The sequence below is a fragment of the Anarrhichthys ocellatus genome, unplaced genomic scaffold (genome assembly GCF_004355925.1).
Source record: "Anarrhichthys ocellatus isolate YVR2014 unplaced genomic scaffold, GSC_Weel_1.0 scaffold57, whole genome shotgun sequence".
Taxonomy (NCBI): Eukaryota; Metazoa; Chordata; class Actinopteri; order Perciformes; family Anarhichadidae; genus Anarrhichthys; species Anarrhichthys ocellatus.
The window spans coordinates 1,134,550-1,146,907 of NW_022280087.1; the positions used below are offsets into that span (position 1 = coordinate 1,134,550).

The following is a 12,358-nucleotide window of genomic DNA, read 5'->3' on the forward strand; positions in this document are numbered from 1 at the left end:
GCTGGTGAACTGGACTCCAGCTCTCTCCCAGTGTGGACTGGGATTGAACCCCCCACTCTCAGCAGGATGAATCATGTAGCCTGCCCCGATACACACACACACACACACACACACACACACATATATAGACATCAGTACATTTATTTTCCAGTTGTGTAAATGGTTTGTGTTTTTCTTTACAACAGATTGAATTTAAAGATCTACTTATGATTCCAAACAGGTTGAAGCAAATAATAATTTATGTCTTCGAGGTTTTTCCGAATTAATCAGGAGTATGTTTTTTGTTTCATAATGTTTTCTGATCCGTTTTGAAATATTATATTTAAATTTGATCTGAGATTCTAAAAGAGCTATTAGATGTTTGAAGCTTCTCAGTAATCTGATAGAAATGTTGTTGATTTTATTTCCTGCTACTTTGGAACGAGGGATGTTTTCCTTCTTGGTTTTGTAGAAACTGATCAGTGATGCTCTGAATCACTTGTAATGGTTACGTAAATGAAAGACGAATGAAGTTTCTCCTTTTGACCCTTTTCGTACTTTTGTCTTGCTTTTCAATAAATTACCCAATACTCCAAATGTCTGTGTCTTGTGATTCCATATGCTTACTCATCTGTGACTGTAAGTACAATTACATGAATATTGTTGCTGTTTTGTGTTTTTACTGCCCTTAGAATTGTAAACTTTGTGATCTTCAGTTCATTGATTTAAAGGATACTGTGAGTTGCTGGATATGAAGACTCACATCGTCTGAAATAGTTGTATGAATAATGATAGAAAAGTTCTTGTCAACACATTGTCCATGTTGTGATTGTAGAAGCTACAATGATCTGAATATTCAGTGTTCTCTATTGTCTCAGAGACCAAATGAACGCGTCTCTGTCCTGCAGATATTCAACGAAAGCAGGAAGAGCAACATGTTTGTGGCAAACCGGTGATTCCTCACAGAGATCTGAAGGGGATTTTACACTTGACCAGAAAACACATGAGAGGCTTTTGTTTGAGACCTGCGTTCTCTAGTAAGAAAGGTGTTAACACAATTTTTTTCTCATCTATATATATTTATACATGTATATAGAAAAAATCATACAAAGGATTCATGTTATTTCTGATTTCTCATTGTGTGTGTGTATGCTCTTCTTCTGGCTGCTCCTGTGGTGCTTTAGGTTTTCCCTGTCAAAACCTGTTGCACTGAAATCTGCCTGGCAACTGATGACTTTACAACTGTCAGGAAATTCTCCGGTTGTGTTGCTCCTCCAAATCAACTCTATCTTTCTTACTAGATGTAATGTATTACAGGTTATACCTACAGTATGAAACATCAAATACATACTATGTATCATTAGTATAGCTGTGATGACAACACTTTGTGTGGCCTTTGGTTCTAAATGTATTAATTAATTTCAATTCCTGCTCGCATTCTATGACCTTTAAAGTTTCACTTAAGTGAAAGAAAACAAACATCCTTTCAGACCTGTGAACATTAAGATGGTTGACCTTTTTCATAAAGATCATTGTACCTCTTTGATCAAAACCTATGTGGCCGAGTTCTGCATAGAAACAGATGACATCACAGCCGTTCTCACAAACATTTTATTGTTATACTTTAAAGTATAAATGATGTAACAAACCATATTTAAATATGCAAACGTTGGTTTAACATTAAGTGATATGACCCAGTTTCCTTAGTATTAATATGGATTTATTAGTTAGATCCCAGTTATCAGGAATATGATAACTTTAAAAATCTCGTCGAACAGGTTTTATTCTGGAAAGGTTTGGCACTTCCTGAATGCCCAACGATAATAAAACCGAAATCTGTAACGATCAGACCCTGCATCTAAAATGTTTCTTCCATAGCTCAAAATAAAATATATAAAAACCTCAATGACACAATCATATTGAATAATGTGGTTGACAGTAAAACAAGGACAGAGACCAGAAGAACTGCTGGAGAAAGGATGAAAAGCCTTGAAATCGAATTCTTGTCATTTTCAGTGACGTGTGACTGCTTCACTCAATTTTCATCATCGTCAGTTCAATCAATCATTACAGGACAGAGCAGGGAGTTGAGCAACAGGCTTTATTAGAGCTGTTATGTATTATGTATTATGTAAGATTATTTTGAACAGGATGTCTGGTTAACACAAACTACTACACGGAACCATGTGAGAATCAACTAACACACCTGCATTACATATAAAGAACAAATACCAAACAAAGATCTTAACAGTTTCGTGTGTAAGGAAAGAAACAGTTCTATAGCATCTCATGCTCTGACGTTTCATTGAGCTAAAATCACTGCACACTCTGCTGTGAGACAACAGTGGGGTCATTTCCAAAATCAACTATTAGAAAAGTTATCAAAAAAAAAAAAGGTTTTTGGAAAGAAAGTCATCATTGGACGTTTTTAGAGTGCTGCACATTCAGAACATTCCCTTCCTGTAGCGGTGGATCAGCTCTGATACGTCTTCCTTACACACCTTTATCCAGCCATCCTCCTGCATGTGGTACACTAGACAAACACACACACACACACACACACAAAACACACACACACACACACCCACACACACACACACAAAACACACACACACACACATATTACTTCAAAGGTACACATAAAGACAAGAATGACAATGTAACTCTTTCAAGTGCTCACAGACCATGGCTTCATACATTTCATAGCTCTATAACATGCTGTTATTTTTTATGCATCTATTTGAAAGGTATCAGATGTGACGTGACAGGAAATGAGGAGAGAGACATGGAACAAAGCTCCCCGGCCAGACACCAACCAGGTTTGAGTTCAGAGGTTGACTCTGACATGAGGTTGTTTTGTTTGGCTTAATTTTATTCTAATTCTTGTCCATGCTCTGTTTTATATTTTTTCATATCATGGAACACATATCGACAGTAATAGTATTGGATTTCATAACACTTGCGAAAAAAAGAAACACTTATATTGCTTTAATAAAAGTAAGGAAACACAGAGGACTACTGGTACAATTTTAAGCTGAAACCATTAGTGAGTTGTCCATAAAGTATTTTTTCAAGCAAAAATGCCCCAAATTTGCTAGTTTGAGTTTCTTATATGTGAGGATATGATAGGAACCAAAGTTCATGGCAATCCATCCAATAGTTAAGATTCCCATCTGGACCAAAGTGAACTGACCAAAAACAAAGATATGCTTGAATAGTAAATGTAAAAGAAAGCTGAGGAGCGTTCTGAGAGTCTACTCACTGTTGACCACCCCTCCAGAGTAGGCGTCCCTGTGTGTCGCGTGAACGATGCCCCGACGGCCCAGCTCATACGCCTCCTCCACCGTCATGTCCTCCCGGTAGCCGTTGTCCACCACACCGTAGGCGAAACTGCTTCCACAGCCGGTAGAGAACATTCGGCCGGACAGACGCGTCCCTCCATCGTCCACGTAGTACAGACCAGGGCCCTGGAGAGCACACAGACATTGAATTATCATTTTACATACAGGCAGCAGTTTCTGAGCCTCGAAACACAAGCTGCTGATAATATTTCACCATAATAACATGCTGTCATTTGGGGTATTACTTTCAAATTTAGTTTCAAATTAGCTGCTACATCAACGACGGTGTACCTGATTCTTTAAGAAATTATAGGCGACATTAATGCATGTGTTTTGAGATGCAGCCATATGGCTCTACATTTCATGTGTCGTACTGATTTGAATATGTTGTGGTTTCATGTTTTTGTTACTGGAACCCGAACCGTAAAAAAATGAACCGTTCAATGACGTAGCCTCCAAACCGATCGGTGGGCCTGGTTTAAATGTTATCTAGGTGATGACTATTTTCAATAGTTTTCACATTAATGAAAGCTGTTTGAATATAAAGCAACTTAGCATCATTAATATTAAATAATGCACCAGTATCACTTTTTTTTATGAATCAGCCATATTAACAGGAACATAAAACATCCATATTAAGCATCCTGCCTCAAACCACAACATCACTATCCTCTCCTACCACAGTGGGGACATTTCTATTGAGCTCAGATTGTGAGACTCACCCACACACACCCACAGCTTACCTCTTTGTCCCATCCACAGATCATGCTTCCCATAGAGAGGCCCATGCCTCTGTAACCCAGCATCATGTTGCACAGCAGCTTGGAGGCAGCAGCCACAGAGATCCTGTGGTTGTTCCTCAGCCTGTACAGCCTGGATGGACGTCAAAATATAACAAATCAATTAAAACATCAATCAGCCATGGAGGTGGTCCAGGCTGGCCTGATCTTGTGGCCTGTCAACTATAAAAGAAAATACTGGCGATATTCCTCCTGGGTTTATAGGAATACTGACTTTTTATCCTTTTATCTTATTGTGAAAGTATGTTTTCATTTAAAAACTAGAATCAGCCCCTCAGGGTTGTATGCCTGCGACACGTCATGTTGAAGTTGTCCATGTCTGTCTAAATATCATCAAATATCAACATGCATATCTTCACACAAACTCAAACAAAATCAGAGCTTTCTCCCGTTTCTTTCCTTGACCAGATACTTTACTCCACTGTGCATGCAACTTCCTAACACATTTTACATAGTATGTGAGCAGCATAATACACAGATACATAATAATTACATTTCAGGGACTGACCGATCAATATTCAAAACACTGCAACAGACCTGCATTCCTTGGCCAGGAGTCTCTCCCAGTACTGGCAGTCTGCAGCGCTGCCCGACATGGTGCCCAGCAGGTAGGGGTTGATCTCTATGACCTTGTTGACGTCGTTGGATGCTGCAGAGCCAGGACACATTTGGGTAAAGGAGACATTTTGTGACCAAGACTACAGGCTGAAGCATGAAGAAGCCCAGTGTAGCAGCACCTTGGTTACACGTATTGCCTTATTTACATTTTGTGACTTCATGGTCCCTAAATGTTACATTTAAAGCTCCACACCTCTTTGATATGATGCATGTTGATGGAGGCTGGGCAATATATGACTGACAGGGTCAGCCCACTCTATAACTCCTTCATTTCCTTTACAGAAGCTAACACATTGCATTACATTTTGTGTAGTTCCAATTTTCTAACCTTTTCCAGGTCTGCATAAGAAATAATAACTTGTCCATGTCTATTTACCTAAGTAACGTCCTGCTGAGGCTCTGGAGTCCACAGCCACGATGACTCCATGTTTGAACTTGAAGGCCAGGGTGGTCGTACCATGGTTCAGGTCTATAGACACACCACCGTCACGGTTGCAGGATTTGAGAAACCCTGAGGGCTAAAATGAAACCAAAGAAGAGAACTCAGTGGGACTCATGATGCGTAATGGCGTTAAGTGTGTGTGTGTGTGTGAGTGTGAGTGTGTGTGTGTGTGTGTGTGTTTGTGTGTGAAATATTATACATAATGTAATATTCTTTAACAATAATTCCTAGTTAAGATGAATGCATGATATGACATTCCATAAGAAGCAAACTTCACCACACACTGAAAACCACAGACGCGTAAAATACGTTGAACCACAGCGCGTCTGACGCTTCACGCTTGTGGCATTAGGCTTACTGGTTACGATGCAAAGTATTCATTTTGTACCAAAAGTTAGTGAAAGGATACTCACGTCTACACCCAGAGGTACAGCAAATTCCTGAGTTTTGGTCCCGAAATTGTAGTGGTTGGTTCGGTCGACGAGATGCGTCTGTCCTGCTGGAAGAATCTGCCCACGGAGTTCAGCATAAGGCGTAAAACCAGACACTTGTAAAAGAGCCATTATGTATTAAACTATATTCTAATTATATTCTACAAGTTTAGGTGTTAAGTTTTCCAAAATGACGAAGGCGACTGAAGAAGCGTCACGGATAATTTCCTGGTACGGGAGAAAGAATTCGAAAGTGAAAGGGTTCAAAAGCTATTTTATTGTAGTCTTGTCCTGCATGCAAAATGAGTCATCTACACAACATCGACGAGTAACTATTTATAAATACATTTAGCAAATCCTTTTTTATATAATAAAATGTTAATTGACAAAAACAAAATAAAAACAAGACTGTGGCATTTATTTTACTGTAAATAAAAAAGATGGCTCAAGCTCGCATCAACCAATAGGAGAGCCCTGTATGTGTGTCATCATCAGTCTCTAAGCAGAGAAGCAGCGCTCAGGTTTGGGGAAGCCAGCACAGGTCAATAACATTATTAATGCGGGTTTGCATTTCATATTTATAAAAATACACAGTATCTACTGTAGTTAGGTAAATAACGTGTCAATGACGTATTATGACGTATACATTCACATATAAGCCCTTCTTTTTTATCGGGTCTTTATCAGAAGTACAGGGCTGCTGTTTGGGGCTTGACATATTATAGTAATAATACATTCAATAAATTATTACAAAACATGAAAATAAACAGCAACAGGGGTCAAATACAATTTCATTCAAAGATATTTTTATTATTATTCCACATGTTACAGTCTTCTCATTTGGTCTATAGCAGTCTCTCTGTTTACTGCATTCAGCCACATCACAGTGAAGAATAGAAACCATGTTGACAATGTTAATCAAATGTCTGAGATGTTTCACTGCTTGCATTTAAAAACTAGTGTATGACAATGCAATGAAAGCAAAGACTTTTCACTTCACTGCTAAAAGTGGTGTTTATAAGGTGTGACTGTGCATCGGCTCAGGCTGTATCCATCCGCTGCACGGTCTCTTCTACAACCTCCAGCTTCACGGGGACTACTTTCTCGGTCAGAACCGGTGTTGTGCCTGGACCATATTTGTATTTTGTTTTCCTAGGAGAGAGGAAGAGATGGATGGATGGATTCAATAATTAAAAAGCTTCAGGGTTACATGTAAGTCACAACCAAACACACAGAAAACATTAATGCATAATAATCACACAAGATATTCACCACTCTGAGAGGGAAATCTGATTTGCAGACATGGTTCAATATAGTCTCTTGTTTTAAAGTAGCAGTGTGTACGGTTTAGAGGTATTTATTGGAAGAAATATAATGTAATATTCATAGCTATGTGTTCATTAAAGTATAATCGTTGTGTTTTAGTAAGCTTTGAATGAGCCCCTCTTATCTACGTACATAGGGAGCGGGTCCTCTTCATGGAGTCCCATGCACAGCCATGTTTCTACAGAAGCCCAGAACGGACAAACTGAACGGCTCTAGAGAGAGCCTTTCGTGTTTTTACATTACCTGAAGGCCACCGTAGTTCTGACACACTTGGAAAGGGAGGGGAAGCAATCTGCAACCTCATCACCAGAGACGACTAAACCCTGCACACTGCTCCTTTAAGAATCCCTCCAGAGAGCAGATGAAGTCACACTCATACCTTTTGTCTTTGTACTCGGACACCTGGTACGGTCTGATGTAGTCCACTCCTGGTCTGGTGATGACACAGATGTCGATGTTGTTGCCTGATCCGAGGTCACTCATGATGCCTGCATGGATGGCAACACGCACCAGCTCCTTCGCCTTGTCCAGCTGAGAGAGTTACGAGAAATTAGAGAAATGACGGAGAGAGAAATTCCCAAAATACCTACATGTTCTTTAGGTTTTTCTATTTGCTAATTCAATAGGGATGGGAATATTCAGTTAAAGATGCCCAACAGTACATTCAATTATTTAGTGATGGTGTCTAAATGATCATGACTATCGATCCTTCTCACGATATGTAACAACAGCTGTCCAGGTGGCGTACCTCCAGGTCAGGTTTGTACCCGTCCTCTAGAATCCCAAGAGCAGCCAGATCCCCAGATCCTGCATGATGAAACAGATCGTATGTCTGAGAGGGAATCAAATGCATAACTGCAGCAAATTAAAAAATAATCGATAATGAATGATATAAAATGGTGTAATATCTGATGCTTATGTATAAAATAGAACATGTTTTGCGGACAGAGAAAAGAGTTTTACAAAAACTCCACCTGCAACGAATCTAAGGAAAAGATGTGCCAATGCTTAGAGAATATGCTTCTATCACGTATACATACCCATTGCAAGGTAAGGCATCTTATTGACGCTGCCATACGGCCCCACTGTGTACAGGTGGTTCCCAGTGCAATCTACTCCTCCCAGTATAAGGCTGGCACCAATCTGGCCGTGATACCTGAGGGCCACACAGATCAGAACATGGGAAGGTTTTAACGGGCCGCGAGTTTAACTCCTTCACACACCTCTGGATACAAGCTCATGTGCAACACAAACCTGTACAACGTATCCTGTAGTATGTTGACGGCCATGACGACGCGAGGGTTCCTCCCGCTGTTCAGAGAGAAGATGGTGAGGTTGGAGGAGAGGAGGTCCGTGGTCTTCTCTGTATCTGCTGCTGTACCTGCTCCACAACAGCTACGGAGAGAGGAAGTAGAGGCATTGTGAAAGAAGAGGTGAGGGATAATAGGAACAAAAAAAAGCTACAGGGAATCAGGAAGACAGAGAGGAGAAAGATTAAAGAGAGGAGAAAGTGGGGACGGCTTCTTTTCAGCAAATGTTTTGCTTCAACAATTGCAGAAATCCATCATACAAAAAAAGTCAAAGCGACTAATTCCTTCTCCCTGAGTAGCCTCAATAGCCCAGAATGCAATGCAACCACAAATTGCATTTATGTAATCGGTCATTGGTGACGCATTACTGTATTTACAAGTCTCTCTTTAGTAGATTATGAACAAGAAGTCACCACAGGAGTGTAACTGCTCTAATGTGGAAAACCTTCATACTTAATACAAGGGGCACTGTAAGGCATTCTGGGATATGTAGGAAATCTCAAGTAAAGAAGGCCGTTTATGGGACCATGTCCACAAACAAAGGAACACACATTATAGCCTGATAACGGTGAGAGTATTTTGAAGGTAGATTTCTCCGGTTATGGTGTCAGTGTAGCGTGTAGGACACTTACTATATATTTGGAGCAATGTAATGGATCTTGGCGCACATCTTGTCGGCCACCACTTCACTGGATGTGGCTCTTGTGTCTGCTCCCAGAACCACTCCATCCTGCACCGACACAGACCGATTGCGAAGTTTATTACTCAAATTATCATTCAACTGCCCTTTGGGTTACACTTGAGCAAGGCATTAAAATCTCAGTGGGCCCACTGGAGCTACCCAGGCACCAGCAGTGCTGTGATGCACTGGGCAGCTCCCCTCATTGCATTTATGTATTTATCAAAGTTATGCATTGTGGCAATGCAGTTGTGAACAGGGACTGTCATGTTCAGTGATGCAGGGATGGAAGGAAAATATAATAGTCTGGTACACTTTGATTAAGGAATCCAGTGTAAGATTTATGGACTAAATGTTCTGATACATTCATATTATTACAGGTGCAGATTTACACAGCTTTATATACTCGCCTTGAACACCACTCCCGCTATGGTGGTGCCTGTTTTCAGAGGTTTAGGTGTCTGTCCATCAAAAAGACCCTCTAACGCAGCATTCCTAGAGAGAGGGAGGAGGGGGGTGACAGGGGGGGACAACTTATGAATGTATGTAATATATATATAATAACCGTGAATACATCATCACTATGTTGTTTCATTGATCACAGTGATAAGCAAGCAGGGAAAAGTTACTTTCACTTTTGATCCCGGAGAAAGCTCCGTGTTACCGACAGTTTAATTCGTTTTTTTTCTAAATCGATACAATCTGCTGCTCAGAAGACACAAACAGAAGCTCATACCTGGCTGCGTTGTCGAAATTAAACCCCGCTGCAGGAGTTTCGAAGACATTTGATAGCGCCATAGTGGATACTGGACTGCGGCTTCTCTGCGCGTCTCAATGCGCCTGAGGTCGCTGTTCTGAGCGTCACCTCTCCTTCTTCTCTTTCGATTTTGCAGTGAAAATGGAGAAACGCAGCGCGGACTCACAAGTCAAAGGAGTCAGCACAGGGGTGAGTAAATCCGGACCGGTTCACGAGTATCTTTTCTTATCTTGCCTACCGCAGCACCAAAGCAGCACCAAAGCCCATTACGCGTAAAATGATCGATACGCGATTTGGCGGTTGAACAGGTGAGACTATACCTGAAAGGTAACCAAACACAAAGTGAAATGACATCGACTGGACGTCTCGCGTATTTTAATATCACAGTTGTTTGCACGTTGGCACGTTAGAAACGACTGGCTACACTTATATTTTCAGTTTTAAAAGAATCCTTCCAGAAACTCTAAATCCCATGATTCATAGCCTTGCTCAGAGGTGCTGAACTGGACACGAAGCTATGAGAAACGTGTGTGATGCTGTGTAGCCCAGTGTTATCTTTGTTTCCTGTCATGTTTGGCTTAATGTAACTTCTTCATCTCCTCCTCTCCCCCCTCAGACCACCATCCTGGCTGCCACTTTTGAAGGAGGGGTCGTGATTGGTTCAGATTCCAGGGCTTCCATTGGAGGGTGAGGATGTTGGGATGATACACTGAAGATGCCCACATTGTTAAACATATTCGTAAAAAAAAATAAAGGTCCATTTAGAGTCAAAGATGAACTGATTAGAATTTGGTGGTCAAAGGTCACTGTGACATGATGGATGGTAATCCTAGTTTCATTTCATTGTCTCTGTCTCTCTCTCTTCAGGGAATATGTATCATCTAAGACCATCAACAAGGTGATTCAGGTTCATGACCAGATCTTCTGCTGCATGGCTGGCTCGCTCGCAGATGCTCAGGCCGTCACCAAGGCTGCAAAGTTCCACCTGTCCTTACACAGGTGCCACACACACACACACACACACACACATATGAATACAATGGCAGGTGTTACGCATGCACACAGAGACAACCTGCAACATCACATTTTTACATCCCACATTGAAATCATATTTTGTTAATCCCGCTGGTTATTTGGGTTATTTTTAATTCTTACAAGAGGCGAAGACAGTCATACACAGTTGTGTGTGTGCAAACTAACACAAAACCTGTGTGTGCTCCGACAGTCTCACACACACGTGTCGTAAACACACTTTATATATATATGTATTACACTGACTCTTCACCTATACAAAATCATTTAAAAATCCAACACTAATAGATTCAAAGTCTCTTCTTCTCGCAACTGCACAAACTTTAAAGTTTCACCCTCCCTGACCTCTCCCCCCCCACAGTGTCCAGATGGAGACCCCTCCACTGGTGATAGCAGCGGCATCGGTGCTGCAAGAAATGTGCTACAAAAACAGAGAGGAGCTGCAGGCCGGCTTCATCACAGCAGGCTGGGACAGCAAGAAGGGACCACAGGTAGGGGGCGGTCGTGATGACAGTCAAACATCAGGGAAGCCGTGACGATGATCGTCTGAAGTAACTCCACATTGCGGCATACAGCTGCATTACTGATATTCTCCGTCCCTCTGCAGGTGTACGTGGTGTCTCTAGGGGGGATGTTAATCGGTCAGCCGGTGACCATCGGAGGCTCAGGCAGCACCTACATCTACGGCTACGTTGATGCCAAATACAAACCCAACATGAGCAGAGACGAATGCCTACAGTTTGCCACTAATGGTACAGTCGTGTTATTCTACTTGTGTTCCCAAATCGAAATATGTTGGTACTTGTTCTGTCAGTTTTTGGGGGGGAAATTGGGTTGTGATTCCACGAAAATGTATGAATATGTACAAGGATGTAGCAGAAAATGACAGTAAGTCAGTAAATGCTTGCTTGGTTTGTAACGGTTCCAAATGTCAAATGAGAGTTTGACATAATGACACACAGCTTAGCTGAGATGATTGCACTTAAAGGAAATATTGAAATGGAAATCCATTCTTTAGTTGGTGACTTTGTAGCTGTTAGGAGTATAAACGCTGCAAACTGCGTCCCGTCAGTTGTTGAACTTGACCTTTATTTCTCCTTGTCGTTCCGGCCCTCCCTCTGCTTCATCTCTGGATCACAGCTCTAGCTCTCGCCATGGGCAGAGACAACGTCAGCGGAGGCGTGGCTCACCTGGTGGTGATCACGGAAACTGGGGTGGAGCACGTGGTTGTCCCCGGTAACAAGCTGCCCAAGTTCCACAATGAGTGACAGCCTTCGACAACCAATGCAATCTTGACTTTTTCTTTTTTTTTTGGCTTTATGTAAGCAATTGTTTGAAATTCCTGAGCAACAATCTCATCAGCAATGTTCTTTATAGGATTAGGATGTAACACATTCTACACACACACACACCTGAAGAACAAGACACATGAAACAACTTATGAATGTGGAAACAGTGGTGTAAAATCAGTTTTGTTATTATGGTAACCTGCAGACTAGTTTATACAAAATATATACCAAACTACAACATTCTACTTACATCTCTTATAATGCCATTATAGATACAGCTCTATCTGCCTGTCTGTTTGGAAACATTTTAAATATAAATAAACATCTTCCGAAACCCCATTGTTCGTCCTCTCA

General features: G+C 41.2%; 3 protein-coding genes across 3 annotated transcripts; 1 reads left to right on the top strand and 2 right to left on the bottom strand.

The window, feature by feature from the left end:
- Positions 1–2,061: 2,061 nt before the first annotated feature.
- On the bottom strand, positions 2,062–5,885 carry psmb8a (proteasome 20S subunit beta 8A). Its single transcript, XM_031871270.1, has 6 exons — positions 5,594–5,885; positions 5,115–5,256; positions 4,658–4,769; positions 4,064–4,193; positions 3,242–3,446; positions 2,062–2,512 (listed from the first exon to the last, which is right to left on the bottom strand). The coding sequence occupies exons 1-6, from the start codon at positions 5,741–5,743 to the stop codon at positions 2,424–2,426; spliced, it is 828 nt and encodes a 275-aa protein (XP_031727130.1). The 5' UTR covers positions 5,744–5,885; the 3' UTR covers positions 2,062–2,423.
- A 111-nt stretch (positions 5,886–5,996) lies between these two features.
- psmb13a (proteasome 20S subunit beta 13a) lies at positions 5,997–10,088 on the bottom strand. The gene is made up of 8 exons (XM_031871271.1): positions 9,663–10,088; positions 9,337–9,421; positions 8,880–8,977; positions 8,192–8,332; positions 7,978–8,093; positions 7,686–7,744; positions 7,317–7,468; positions 5,997–6,763 (listed from the first exon to the last, which is right to left on the bottom strand). Exons 1-8 carry the CDS (start codon positions 9,722–9,724, stop codon positions 6,652–6,654), a joined length of 825 nt encoding a protein of 274 aa, XP_031727131.1. The 5' UTR covers positions 9,725–10,088; the 3' UTR covers positions 5,997–6,651.
- psmb12 (proteasome 20S subunit beta 12) lies at positions 9,610–12,343 on the top strand. The gene is made up of 6 exons (XM_031871273.1): positions 9,610–9,872; positions 10,300–10,370; positions 10,551–10,682; positions 11,077–11,206; positions 11,323–11,467; positions 11,856–12,343. The coding sequence occupies exons 1-6, from the start codon at positions 9,825–9,827 to the stop codon at positions 11,981–11,983; spliced, it is 654 nt and encodes a 217-aa protein (XP_031727133.1). The 5' UTR covers positions 9,610–9,824; the 3' UTR covers positions 11,984–12,343.
- The last annotated feature ends 15 nt before the right edge of the window (positions 12,344–12,358 follow it).

What these genes read in the sequence shown, in the direction of transcription:
- psmb8a (XM_031871270.1), bottom strand. Translation starts at nt 5,743, where the DNA reads ATGGCTCTTTTACAAGTGTCTGGTTTTACGCCTTATGCTGAACTCCGT. An exon ending in CTCAGCAGGACGTTACTTAG is followed by an intron (nt 4,770 to 5,114) that starts GTAAATAGACAT and finishes CTGGCTCTGCAG; the next exon opens with CATCCAACGACGTCAACAAG. An exon ending in CTCCTGGCCAAGGAATGCAG is followed by an intron (nt 4,194 to 4,657) that starts GTCTGTTGCAGT and finishes ACGTCCATCCAG; the next exon opens with GCTGTACAGGCTGAGGAACA.
- psmb13a (XM_031871271.1), bottom strand. Translation starts at nt 9,724, where the DNA reads ATGGCGCTATCAAATGTCTTCGAAACTCCTGCAGCGGGGTTTAATTTC. An exon ending in TACATTGCTCCAAATATATA is followed by an intron (nt 8,333 to 8,879) that starts GTAAGTGTCCTA and finishes CTCTCTCCGTAG; the next exon opens with CTGTTGTGGAGCAGGTACAG. An exon ending in CTACAGGATACGTTGTACAG is followed by an intron (nt 8,094 to 8,191) that starts GTTTGTGTTGCA and finishes TGTGGCCCTCAG; the next exon opens with GTATCACGGCCAGATTGGTG.
- psmb12 (XM_031871273.1), top strand. Translation starts at nt 9,825, where the DNA reads ATGGAGAAACGCAGCGCGGACTCACAAGTCAAAGGAGTCAGCACAGGG. An exon ending in TCAAAGGAGTCAGCACAGGG is followed by an intron (nt 9,873 to 10,299) that starts GTGAGTAAATCC and finishes CTCCCCCCTCAG; the next exon opens with ACCACCATCCTGGCTGCCAC. An exon ending in ACAGCAAGAAGGGACCACAG is followed by an intron (nt 11,207 to 11,322) that starts GTAGGGGGCGGT and finishes GTCCCTCTGCAG; the next exon opens with GTGTACGTGGTGTCTCTAGG.